Genomic DNA, 12,997 nt, shown 5'->3' with positions numbered 1-12,997 from the left:
CTACTGAGCCCGCGTGCCACAACAACTGAACCTGCGCACCTAGAGCCCGTGCTCCACAACAAGAGAAGCCACCGCAATGAGAAGCCTGCGCACCACAACGAAGGTTAGCCCCCACTCGCTGCAACCAGAGAAAGCCCGCGCGCAGCAACGAAGACCCAGTGCAGACAAAAATAAAATAAATTAAAAAAAAAAAAGTTCACCAGGAAGAAGCTAGGGGATGCAATCATCATAAACCCAGATTGTAAAGACAGAGATTTCAAGTGTTTTGGGGGTGGTTTACCAGTCGTGAAATGGGGATATTTCAGATGTGGCCCGTGAACGTCCGGGGGTCCTTCTCCACTTGTAGTGTGGGTCACGGAAAGGTGTGGGGGAATGAAATGCCCTGAACTTCCTAATCTGATGGCTGGCTCATGGTTTTGGGGTTGAGTTGCTGGGGGGAGGAGAAGGGCAGAAAGCACGAAGGAGAGCATGACTTCTGCCGAGGGGCTTTTGCAGCAGAGGGCCAGAGCAGGGCTGGTGAGGTGAGGCCTTTATCACGTGCGCTGGGAGAGGCGGTGGAGCCTTGGGCCCCTGGCTGGGAGGTTCCACGGTGCTTTGAGTGTTGGGATGTCCTGGGCCTGTGGGTCTGAGCCCTGTGGCCTGTTCTCCTGTGAGGCTGCCTCAGAGTGTCCAGGGCCCCCGGGTGGTTGGTCTCCATGTGAAACACCATTGACTAAGTGTCTGGGATAGTGTTCACGCTCTTCACCTCGGCTGAGCAGCTCCTTCACCAGCAGGACCTGGTGTTGGGGGATGGGGTCCAGTGCAGTCGGGCCCACGTACCTTCAGATGGTCTAAGACAGAAGCAGTCTCACCTTGCCAGTTAAATAGTAATTCTTTTTTTTTTTTTTTTTTTTGCGGTACGTGGGCCTCTCACTGTTGTGGCCTCTCCCGTTGCGGAGCACAGGCTCCAGATGTGCAGGCTCAGCGGCCATGGCTCACGGGCCCAGCTGCTCCGCGGCATGTGGGGTCTTCCCGGACCGGGGCACAAACCCATGTCCCCTGCATCGGCAGGCGGACTCTCAACCACTGCGCCACCAGGGAAGCCTCAAATAGTAATTCTTGAAGGAGAAGAAGTTCCTTAGCTGTTTTCCTAGAGTTGCTCAGCTTTAGGGTTCTTCGTTTAAGGGCTTGGATACCCAAGTCTTACAGAGTTGAAAGTGGAGGGTAAAATTTCAGGTTGAGGACTCCGGGTTTTTGAGGTTTTGATAGCCTGCCGGCCCCACATGTGTGAGAAGCAGGAGGGGCCCTTTCTCCTTTGCCGGCTCAGAACGAGGATGAGTACGTGGGTGCCTTACCTTGGTGTGGGATAATTCGACCTGTAACTCTTATCCTTTGGTACCTTCAGGTACACACTGGTCATGGAAACCCGGTACGATTCTTTACTCTCCTTACAGGCCAGCACCCTTAACTTCAACGCGGTCGCATGTCAGTGAGCGCGGCCTCACCACTGCATCTCTGGTTTACGTTGCCCCTTTGGAAGATTTCCTCTCCAGTCTCTTGTAATTCCTTTCTTTGTCATGTACAGAAACTCTTCTCTTGTTATTTCTTGGCGAGTGTCTAGAATAAAAATCCTGGAAGATGCGATGAATTGTTTTGATAATTTATGTTTTAAATTTGTAAATGTATTTGCAAATTCTAACAGAATTTTTTTTTTCTTTTTTTTAAAGGCACAGATATTTAAGCATGGAAAACGTGAAGACTGTTTACCCTACGGTAAGGTTTATTTGTAAGTGAGAGTGTGTTTGTGACATGAGTTTGCCTGAATTATGATCAAATGTGTCTCTTTAACAGTTTATTCACAGGCACAAAAATCTGTGACTTGCTATATTTGGATACTATCATAGGTCTTTTTTTTCAGTCTTCTTTGTGTGTGTGTGTGTGTATGTGTATGTGTGTATGTGTTAATAATCTGACTGTTAGGCCTCAGGCCTCTTAGGGAGGAGGTCTGGGTTCCTGATGCCCTGACTGTCTGGTCTTGATCCTGGGGGCCTTGGGATGTAGATGAAGCCCTGAGGTTTCTGGCTCGCTTCCTGGGGGCCCAACTGCATTCTTCCCAGCACCATGGCTACATCATTTGCCCTTTTTGCCTCATTCTCTTAATTTTAGATTGAACCTCAACTTATGAAAATCAGTATAGTGATTTTCGCTGCAGGAAGGCTTACTCCCTGGAACAGGAGAAATTTCTTAGTCTGTGTTTTAGAAGATGTATGAATCAGATTTAGGTAGCAGAGTCTATTTCTTGAAGTTTTCACCATGGAACATTTCATACACATACAGGAAGACTGACTGGTAGAGTGATCTCTCATATTTCTGTCACAAGCTTCAGGTTTTGAATTCATGGGCACTCCTGTTTCATCCATGCTCCCCCTCACCCACCACCTAGACACCCTGTCATTCCACTGGCATCTGTTGACTCTTTTTGGAAACATAACCTTGATGTCATTGTCACACCTGAGAACATGAGCAGTCGCCATTCAGCATTGTCCCACGTTGTCCTTGACGGACACACAGATCCCAGGTCCATCTTGAGTTACTGTCAATTATACCCACGCTGGTCACTGTGCGCCGTTTGGGTCTTTTGGGAAGTTACCCAGATGCCATTTCAACTTGTCTTGAACGCCCCCTCCTTGTCTCACACGAAACGTGGTCCTGTGTGCTCTCCTGGCCTCCGCTTCCCCCGATGCCCTCCTCATTGCCCCAAATAGCCTTGACAGCAGGGGGGCCCGATCACACAGTTTCGCTGCTTGTAGAGACCCCTCCCCATTCTTGCAGCCTCATGCTCAAGCCTGTCCACATGGTCCTTGTGGCCTGCAGCATGTGCTCCGCCCGCCAGGCACGTGCCCGCTCTCTCTGCCCAGGACACTGTTCCCTCCCTGGGTTCCTCTGCATTCCATCTCCAGATCCGTGGTTCACAGTGAGAGGGCTGGGCAGGTCCGACTCCAGCTGCACTTAGTAAATGACATGGGGTGAAGGGGTCTTTATGAAGCAGAGCTCAAGGGGTCCAGCGTAGACATAGGCCTTCACACTGACTGGGGTCGGGGGTCCTGTGGAAGCGTCTGGTTTTGGTGTCGTGCGTGTCAGGTGGGGTTGGTGGGTTTGGGAGATGACACAAACCCTTCCCACCAAACTGAGCGGGACGTGCTGTGTTCACAGCTGCCACCGTTCTCCAGTGCCTGGACAACTGCAGGCTCCCTGACAGCAACCAGACCCTGCTCCGGAAGCTTGGGGTGAAGCTCGTGCAGCGGCTGGGCCTGACCTTCCTGAAGCCCCAGGTGGCCAAGTGGAGGTGAGTGGACTGAGTGGTGACCGTGCGGCCAGGGTGTGTCGGGAGGCTGGCGCGGGGCCAGGTGTTTCAGGTGGCTGGACACAGCGGGCTGATTGACGTGTCCTGCTTTCATTTTTTTCCCAGTCTTAGCAGTGTTTCTGAGTTTGAAAGGAACACCTTTTCTTTGGGTTATTTTCTGACCCCACATCTTCCAGGTAGAATTTTGAAGTGGAACCGATGACAAGGAAGGCTTGTTTCGCACTCACTGAGAGTGCCTGTCATTCAAGTGTAGGGCAGCCTCACCCGTGGGTCGCACCATAGGGAAAGCTCCGTCTGGTCGCCGCAGTCTGGGTCATGGGCTCCTTCCTCGAGGTTTACTCAGAAAGGAGAGCTGTCTCTGCCTGTGGATGGAAACGATGTCTTGAGGGTTCTTTTGAAGTAGTGGCTCCCACGGAAACAGACTATTTACTGTGCAGGGGGGGTACTGCAGTTTAGCAGTCTTCAGTTTTATTTCAGGTATTCATTTGTGTGGTTTGGGAGGAATTATTTGATTAAGTTTGTCTCCAATTATAGGAAATTCCAGAGAAGTGTGTTATGTTTTAGTGATGTTTTACTGAAATAGCTTTTAGGTGTTCTGTATACAGCTTGTTCTGTAAGTTGTTTATGAGACTAAATGTTAGTGGTTACTTTGCAGATGCTGTGGAAAATTAACATTCTGTGCTGTATTAGGGTTCCCCTGAGAAACAGAACCAATTGGTGTGTGTGTGTAAAGAGACTTTTTTTTTTTTTTTTTTGCGGTATGCGGGCCTCTCACTGCTGTGGCCTCTCCCGTTGCGGAGCACAGGCTCCGGATGCGCAGGCCCAGCGGCCATGGCTCACGGGCCCAGCCGCTCCGCGGCACATGGGATCCTCCCAGACCGGGGCACGAACCCGTATCCCCTGCATCGGCAGGCGGACTCTCAACCACTGCGCCACCAGGGAGGCCCTAAAGAGACTTATCATAAGGAATTGGCTTATGCTTGTGGAGCTGGCAAGTCCCCAAATCTGGCAGGCTTGGAGGCCAGGAGGAGCTGATGTTTCAGCTTGAGTCTGAAGGCAGGAAGTATCCCTCTCACTGGGGGAGAGTGAGCCTGTCTGTGATCCTCAGGCCTTCAGTGGATTGGGCAAGGCCCACCACACTGGGGAGAGCAACCTGCTTTACTAAGCCCACAGCTTAAATGTTAATCTCACCCACAATCACTGTCACAGACACAACCAGAATAATGTTTGAGCAAATATCTCGGCACTGTGACCCGGTCAACTGGACACATTAAAATGAACTATCACAAGTACTCCAAGCATTTACGTGGGAAGGAGAGTAATTTAGCACCCCAGTTACTTTGTTCAGTCTGTATCTCTCTGTACACTGAGTGTGATTATTAACGTGGTGGGTTCAGTCTCCCGTCTTGCTCTTTGTTTTCTCTCTCATCCGTCTTTTTCATTTTATCCCCTCTGATACATTTTCTTTTTATCTTTTCTTTTTTTTTTGCCGTACGCGGGCCTCTCACTGTTGTGGCCTCTCCCGTTGCGGCGCACAGGCTCCGGACGTGCAGGCTCAGCGGCCATGGCTCACGGGCCCAGCCGCTCCGCTGCATGTGGGATCCTCCCGGACCGGGGCATGAACCCGTATCCTCTGCATCGGCAGGCAGACTCCCAACCACTGCGCCACCAGGGAAGCCCCTTTTTATCTTTTAGATTCATTCCCTTTTTGGCTACCTTCCCCTTAGTGACAGGCAGGTAACTGGCCTCACTGCCCCTCCTGCTGTCTGGGGCGCAGGCCTTCTCAGTTCTCCCTGCTGGGGTGTGGCCCTTGCTCCTGCAGCAGCTGCTCACGTCTCACACGTGGCCTTTCAGTCCTTCCTGCTGGACCCACACTTCAGTGACTGCCCAGCGTTACTTGCCCTCTGGACTCTGTTTGGCTCTTGGCCTCCCAGCTGCTCTCTGATGGCGTGTCTGGGTCTCACACGCCTCACAGCTGCCTGAGGATCCAGGGAGAATTTGGGATGCCGTCTCAGCGCCCCTTCCTTCAGCGTCAATCCCCACTTATCCACCTCACTAGTCATGATTTGTTTTTTCTGCCCAGCAGGACGGCGGCTATGCTCGGGCTGTGCTTTTCTGTGCTGTGGTTTAGAAAGTGCCTTTGGGAGGAAGCAGAGGGGAAGTTGGGTGCACCTGCGGGCTTCCCTGCTCTGAGGGATTGTAGCCCTGCCTTGGTTGTCATCTTGTGCCTGCCAGCGGTTGGTATATACACTTTGTCTAGATTTGTGGTTAAGTCAGGAGGGAAAGTCCAGTGGCAGCCTGTCTGGTCCCTGGTTGCTGGACGATATAGAGAACTTTTCCTGTGAGGTAAAGTCCTCGTGTGTCTTCATTGGAGGAGAACAGTAACAGTGTCGACAGTCGTTGGCAAGTGCCTGCTGCTTGCTGGGAGCTTTATGATCTTGACACCGATCCTGTGGTGCCTGGTGACGTTCTCCTTGGTTCAGTTACCTGTTGCTGCTCTGATTCTGACAACAACTCTGATGTGTGTTCTTTTCCAGACCAGGACCAGGCAGTTGTTGGACACCAGCTGGGTGTCCTACTGTGTAACTCAGTTTTGACTCTGTCTTTATGGAGACAGCACCAGATCCTACAGTTTAAGGGCTCAGCCCACTAGACTGTCTCCCCCGCCTCAACACCTCTCCTCCCTCTGCCGACCCCAATTGCAAGTCGGAGTTGTCACCTGTGTTTCTGACAGTCTGGCTACAGGTTGGAGGGTTTGATAATTTGCTAGAGCGGCTCTTAGAACTCAGAGAAATATTTTATTTGAGATTACTGGTTTATTATACAAGGCTATAACTCAGGAACGGCTAGGTGGAAGAGATGCAGAGGGCAGGGCCTGGGGAGAGGGCACAAGGCTTCCATGCCCTCTGAGTTCCCCACCCTTCCTGCTCCTCCCTGTGTTCACCAACCTGGAAGCTCTCCTAACCCACTCCTTTTTTTTTTTTTGGCCCGGCCATGTGGCATGCGGGATTTTAGTTCCCAGACCAAGGATCAAACCTGCGCCCCCTGCAGTGGAAGCTCGGAGTCTTAACCACTGGACCTCCAGGGAAGTCTTCCTTTTGGGTTTTATTGGAGGCCTCATTGCATAGTCCGGGTTGATGATGTCACTGGTCATTGGCGGTTGATTGAACCTCCATCTTGGGAACTGCCCGCACCATCCTTGTTTCACGGAATCTGAGGCCTCAGGGCCACAGCTAAACAGTGTCTGAGTTGGCTCTGTCTCTGAGGCCCCAGTTCTCTGGAACTGGACTTGACCTTAGGCTGCGGCCCCCAATAATCATGCTGTAACTCGACCTGCCACCTTTTATGCCCCAGGCCCTGTCCTGAGCTGGGGCTGCCCCAGAGTCAGGCCCAAGCGTGCCTGTCCTGCTTCTAGGAGGGGAGGCGTTCCTGGGCCTTTCTCTGCACAGGGCCTGGTCTGAGTGCTTTGTGCACATCCTCCCACCCGGCCTCGTTGCAGCCCTCTGGGTGGGGCCTCATTTTACAGATGGGAAACTGAGGCAGGCAGAGGTTCAGGGGCTGTGCAGTCAGACAGCTGAGCTGGTCTGTGCTGCTGGCCCCTTCATGGCACTGCGGGAGACGATGCTGGTGGCCTCAGCCGGTGGGGAGGGGGGTGTGGGCGGCAGGAAGTGGTGAGAGCCATTCAGGAGGCAGGATCTGTGGGAGCTGGCATGGACCAGCTGTGGCCCCTGGTGTGGAAGGCGGGCGTCTGGCCCGGAGGCAGGGGGTGGGGCTCTGCTCAGGTGGGAGACCTGGAGGCAGAGCCTGTGGAAATAAGGTCAAGGCCAGTGGGTTCAAGCGTGCCCTCCCTGCCATTTCTGTTGGGTGCATTCTTTTTTTAAAAAAATAATTTAAAAAAATTTATTCATTTTTATTTATTTATTTTTGGCTGTGTTGGGTCTTCGTTGCTGTGTGCGGGCTTTCTCTAGTTGCGGCAAGCGGGGGCTTCTCTTTGTTGCGGTGCGCAGGCTTCTCGTTGCAGTGGCTTCTCTTGTTGTGGAGCACGGGCTCTAGGCACACAGGCTTTAGTAGTTGTAGCTCACGGGCTCTAGAGCGCAGGCTCCAGTAGTTGTGGCTTACGGGCTCTAGAGCACAGGCTCAGTAGTTGTGGCTCACGGGCTTAGTTGCTCCGCGGCATGTGGGATCTTCCCGGACCTGGGCTCGAACCCGTGTGCCCTGCATTGGCAGGCGGATTCTTAACCACTGCGCTACCAGGGAAGCCCTGTTGGGTGCATTCTTGTTGTCACGCTTTGTCACCTGCCTTTCTGCTAAGAAAGCTTTCCGACACGTGAGGGTTTCTGAGTCATCTAGAAGGTGAATCTATGTTCTGTGGCTCAGATGAGGTTGTTATCTTCCTTGACAATCCATGCTGGTGACAGTTACTGCTCAGTTTCCTTCCTGTCCATCCTGTACCTGTAAAGCACATGGAATTTTCACAGTGACACTAAATTGTTGAATTCAGTCATCAGGATCTTCTAGCTCCAAGTTGTCGCAGAAGGTCTGAGGTGTGTTTGTTTGCTCCTTGCAGGTACCAGCGTGGCTGCCGCTCCTTGATTGCGAGCCTGCAGCTTGGTGTCCAGAGTCCTACAGATCCAGGGGTACAGACCGAGACCCCTGACAGCGACGGAGAGGACGACGTCCCCGAGGAGGTGGAGAGTGTGATAGGTGAGTGGGGGCTACCTCATCTTGGCCTGCAGGGGACCTGGCCCCACCTCTGGTCTTTGCAGGGTGGGAGGTGAGGCTGGGGCTTTGTGCATCTGCTGTCTCCCCCGCCGCCCGTTGCGGCCCTAGACCGCCCTGGTCGCAGTGCGCCTGTGCACCTCCACAGGCTCCGTCCTGCGTCCGCATCAGGCTTCCTGTGCTGCCATGTACCCTCCACCAGGGCTTCCACTGACCGGCTTGCAAGGCCTGTACTGCTTGGGAGCCCTCTGTGTGGCCTTTCCTAGAGGCTGAGCATTTCTCAGACCCTGTCCCTAGGAGAGCTGCTCTCTGCAGCCTCTGGCAGAAGCTGTTTTCTCTGGGAAGCCTCCCTCATCAGCCTCTGGCCTTCCTCGCTGGTGCTCTCTGCCCAGTGACTATTAGGAGCTAAGATAGAAATTGCCCTTAAATGATGACTTAAAGACACACAGAAGGAAATGTCCTTTTATTGTGATTAGAATTGAGATTCTTCATGGAATTGCCTTTATGGTACTGTTTTGAGTGGTGTGCAGGGTGGGTTACCTTAAAGCTGGGAACTGAGAGCTCATCTAGAACTCTGGGTGGTTCCGTGGGGCTCACAGACCGGCCTTCCTGTGTTCTTCCAGAGCAGCTGCTGGTTGGGCTGAAGGACAAGGACACGATTGTGCGGTGGTCTGCGGCCAAAGGGTAGGTGACTGCACTTGGTCGGGGGGCTGGGCTGGGGGCTCACAGCTTATGCCCTAGATGCCTGCAGGTCTCCCGAGTCTCCTTAATCATTCAGTACTTCCTGTGGAATTGGAGGGCTGCAAACAGCTCCAAGAGTTTTAAAAGGCAGAATGATTTTTTCCTAATTCACATTTACTGCTCTTTGTTCTAATTTTCAAGAAAATCACTGAGGTTGGTCAGTGGCTTCTTCATTTTCTTGCCCTTCTGGCTGGAATGAGCACGTTTGCCTTTTTTACCTTCAGGTGTTTCTTTTCTTGCTCCTCACGTCCTCACTGCCACGACCCCCACCTCCTGCCTCCACAGCCAGGGGTGGCCCCCCATGTAGGGAGCAGATGCTGCACAGCCTCACTTGATTCCAGAGCCCCCAGGAGGGGCTGGCATCCCTCTCTGCTACACCTTAGGGAACAGCCAACACAGGTGCCCCGGCACACCCAGTGGGGCCAGGGCGGGTTAGGGGACAGATTACAAAGGAGATGTTGTGGAGAAAAGGAAAATGGGTGAAGGTGCCCATGGGCCCTCCCCACAGAGGTTCTGGGTGTCCGTGCCAATCCACTCACATAACGAATGCTGGGGTGAGGAGGCTCACATGGGGGCTTTTGGCCAGCCTCAGAGCCCAAAGTCTTGTCTGCTTGGAGTATGATGGGCTGGGAGGGTGGGCCTTTCTGGGGCGCCGCTGGCCGGGACCCAGCCTGGGCAGTGACCTGATGGGAGCCGGCCCGGTTGGCATGCAGCATGGGATGGATCTTGGTGGCCTGAGCTGGGAGCCGTTGACTGTCTAAGAAGTGCACCTGCCCTGTGGGCTCCCTTTGCCTTGGTCCCCCAGATGCCTGTCCTGTCTCTGTATGTCAGTGTGATGGGCTCCCTGATGGGGCAGGTGGCTTTTATGGAGCAGAATCAGCCTCTTTGCCATCCTCTGGAGAGAAGGACAGTCACGTGGGACGTTCCTAGTGTAGCGTGTGCCCTTGACAGGCTGGTGATGCTGACAGATGCTGACGTTGCTTCTGCTTTTCAGAATCGGTAGGTTGGCTGGAAGACTTCCCAAAGAGCTGGCGGATGATGTGGCCGGGTCTGTGCTGGACTGTTTCAGGTATGTGGGGAGATCAGAGGGGTAGATGTGTTTCTGGGTAAGAGCAGTGGCTTTTCTTTCCTTACTTCCTCCTACGTTTTCTTTCAGTTGAGCTAGTTATCAGATTCTCTGAAGCCAATTGTTTTCCTTTTGAAGTTAAATTTGAGGACTCTGGTTATTTCTGATATATTTCTTGTGTGTGTGTGTGTGTGTGTGTTCCCCTAATACGTCTTTGTTTTTAAAAAACTGGGGTGGAGCTGTTTTACAATGTTGTGTTAGTTTCTACTGTACAGTGAAGTGGAGCTCCCTGTGCTGTACATTGGTTGTCTATTTTATACATATTAGTATATATGTTAATCCTAATCTCCCAATTCACCCCACCCTGATATATTTCTTTTGTCAGCTTAGACTCCATTACATTTAAAAACCTTAAGGAGAAAGAAGTCAGTTTTGTGCGTGTCCACACATAGAAACGTATCCTTCAAGGAAACTTGTTTTCATTGGAATGAAACCAGGGCTGCTCTGTCCGAGAGAGTCTTCTGTGATGATGGCCTGTTCTGGATCTGGGGCTGTTGAGATCTTAAACGAGGCTAGTGTGACTGGGGTCTGAATTCCACATTTTATTTAATTTCATCAGATGTAAATCTCGTAGCCACATGTGCCACTGGTTGTACTGCATCTGTCCTCACCTCTTGGGTTCCTGGGGACCCTCGGCCTGCCCGAGGTGCAGGTGTGGGCCGGGAGGTGCAGGTGGCAGGTGTGGGAGTTTGAGCCTGGGGCCTGCAGGCCAGGGGCAAAGGGCAGAGCCCCGAGCAGCGCAGCTGGGCTGGGGGGTGCCCCGTTAGTGCAACTGCTCACCGGGACTGTTGCTCTGCTTGCCCCTCGGTTTCAGAAGCAGGTGATTTGAGAATGGGTGTTGTGTTCGGCCCCCATTTGTGGTCCCACCCTTGTCAGCCGGTTGTTTCTCTTCTTGGCGCCCCCATGCGTGTGAGAGCTGTGTTGTTGGTGTTCATGGGCACTCAGGCCTCGGTCACCGAGCCGGCCCACGGGGTCCCAGGGGCGCGGGCTCCTCCTGCTCTGGGCCCCGAGCCTGCTTGGTGAGGTTTAAGGACTGCAGGAAACCGTTTCACACTACTGTTTCAGAGTAATGTTGCGTGTGTGGCCACTGTGTCTTCTTGTGGCAGGAGACACGTGCTGCTTCGCGGGACTCTGTAGAACCGTGGGTCTGCACGATGACTCTACTGACTTGTTGTAGAGTGTCTTCCTGGAGTTCTTTTTCGGGGGCTTGCTGATGGGCACGAGATGACACGGGCACCCCACTGGTCCTGGGTGAAGAGGTGTGGGTTCAGGGCAACCAGGGACACAGGGGGTTTGGGAGGATGGAGGAGCCAGGGCCTCCAGCCTTTCCTCCCAGCGTCTTCCCCTGGGGTGGCTGTCTGCCTCCCTCAAGCGCTTCGCTTTCCTCTTTCCTTCCTTAGAGGGTTTCCGCACAGCACTCTGGCTATTTGAAGCCGTCTTTGTCCAGCCCTTCCTTCTGCTGCTCCTTCTGCAGTCTCCCCTCCCATGCGCTCATGGGTCCCCTCCCGTGCGGCTCTCAAACCCCGTCACTTCTCTAGCCGTTGTGCCTCTGCCTCAAGGGCTGTGAGCCCTTCACCCCAACGTGTCTCCCCTGAACGCTAGCATCTTTTCTCCCAAAACATGCTTCTCTGGTCAGATGTATGTTCCTTCCTCTCGGCCTGCAGCCTTAGTCCAGTTTCACTCGTCCTAGTTAATCTCCAAACGCTGCTTTGCCTTTATTTTGTCGTTTTAATGAATTCCTCTGATCTTTGTGTCTGGGTTGTGGAGGGTAGAAATGGTCTCACTGCTCCGGATTCCCAAGGCCAGAAGCCCAACACAACATTGAGCGAAGGGGCCTGAGTGGGTCCTCGGGGAGGCAGTCTTTCCCTGGACAGGACCGCCCACAATGGGTGTGAAACTCCTGATTGCAGAACAGGCCGTAGAAAGGAGTCAGCGCAGCCGGGAGAAGCAGGGACCAGCTGGGCTGGGGTGTGAGGTTGGCAGGGCGGTTAGGCCGGCTGGCGACCCAGCACAGAGGCCGCTCTGGTCTCCTCCCTCCTTTTGTGTCCTCCTGGGGTATGTGGTGAGCTGCCAGCCATTTCTGCAGTGGGTCAGAAATAGGACATTAATTCTCTTATATGTAAGAACACCCGACTCCTGGGACTGTTACCTCGCTCCCTGCCCTGTTTCTGGGCCAGATTCTGTGGCTGGGGCCTCCCACTGAGCCCCACAGGACCTCCTCCGGCCCTCTGCCCCCCTCCCAGGTCCTGCCCCAGAATGTGCAGGTGCCCTTCAGTACCTGCACTCCCCCACCCCTCCCACCACTTAGAAAACCATGCGTTAGCCCCTCAATGGCCTCAGGACAGGATCCCAGAGATGGTGCCCAGCCCCACCAGTCCAGGGTGGGTGCAAGCAGCCTGCCCCGGGAGGCCTTTCCGGGTCCTCTGTGTCTGCCATCTGCACTAAGCCCGCGGGAGTCTCCAGTCAGCAGACGGGCCTCAGCCCTGTGGCCTGGGTCCTGGGTGTTCCCTGGTGGTGCTGCTGTGGCCGCGGGAGCAGCCCCGTCTCAGCAGGAAGTGCTCTTCACGGCTCCTTCCCAGGCTTTTCCTTGAGTTCTAGTGCTGTTTGCAGTTAAAAGTTCAGAAGGAGATGAAGGTGATGGGGTGTCCCCCTCTGCTCTGCACGCTGCACACACTGTCCCCCTTTCCCCATGTCCTCCTAGGGACAGTGGGTATGAGGTGGGTGGAAGGATAAGAACGTCTTCTCCGCTCATCCCGCGCCCTCCACGCCGCCCCACTCTGCTCTTCCAGGTGGTCCTCATTGGGTCCCCTTGCTGATGTGAGGCCAGTGACCCCGAGCCCATCTTGGCCTCTCTGTCTCCCGAACCTGCTGTCTCGGCCCTTCTGTTTGCTGTTGTCTGCACTCCTCTGGGACCCCAGGCCCTCCCACGGTTGTCTGGGGCTTGGCTCTGGGGCAGGAGCTTGCCCTCAGGCACTGGGCACTCTGGCGGTACACGGTACTCTCCGTCCTAGTGTCTGCGTCCATCCCCGCTGTGCAGGTTGGCCTTGGAGAGGGTCCACGTCCTCCTG

At 53.9% G+C, this 12,997-nt stretch overlaps 1 protein-coding gene across 1 annotated transcript in view; it reads left to right on the top strand.

Moving 5' to 3' along the window:
* TBCD (tubulin folding cofactor D) overlaps positions 1-12,997 on the top strand; it is a 176,301-nt gene that overhangs the window by 44,114 nt on the left and 119,190 nt on the right. The window contains exons 8-12 of the mRNA XM_082602994.1: positions 1,707-1,752; positions 3,193-3,325; positions 7,911-8,047; positions 8,686-8,746; positions 9,798-9,872. Coding sequence (XP_082459120.1) covers positions 1,707-1,752; positions 3,193-3,325; positions 7,911-8,047; positions 8,686-8,746; positions 9,798-9,872 — 452 coding nt within the window. The remainder of the gene's footprint in view (positions 1-1,706; positions 1,753-3,192; positions 3,326-7,910; positions 8,048-8,685; positions 8,747-9,797; positions 9,873-12,997) is intronic.

The sequence above is a fragment of the Mesoplodon mirus genome, assembly GCF_964341445.2.
Source record: "Mesoplodon mirus genome assembly, chromosome: 18".
NCBI lineage: Eukaryota > Metazoa > Chordata > Mammalia > Artiodactyla > Ziphiidae > Mesoplodon > Mesoplodon mirus.
This window is presented reverse-complemented; position numbering and strand designations above follow the sequence as displayed.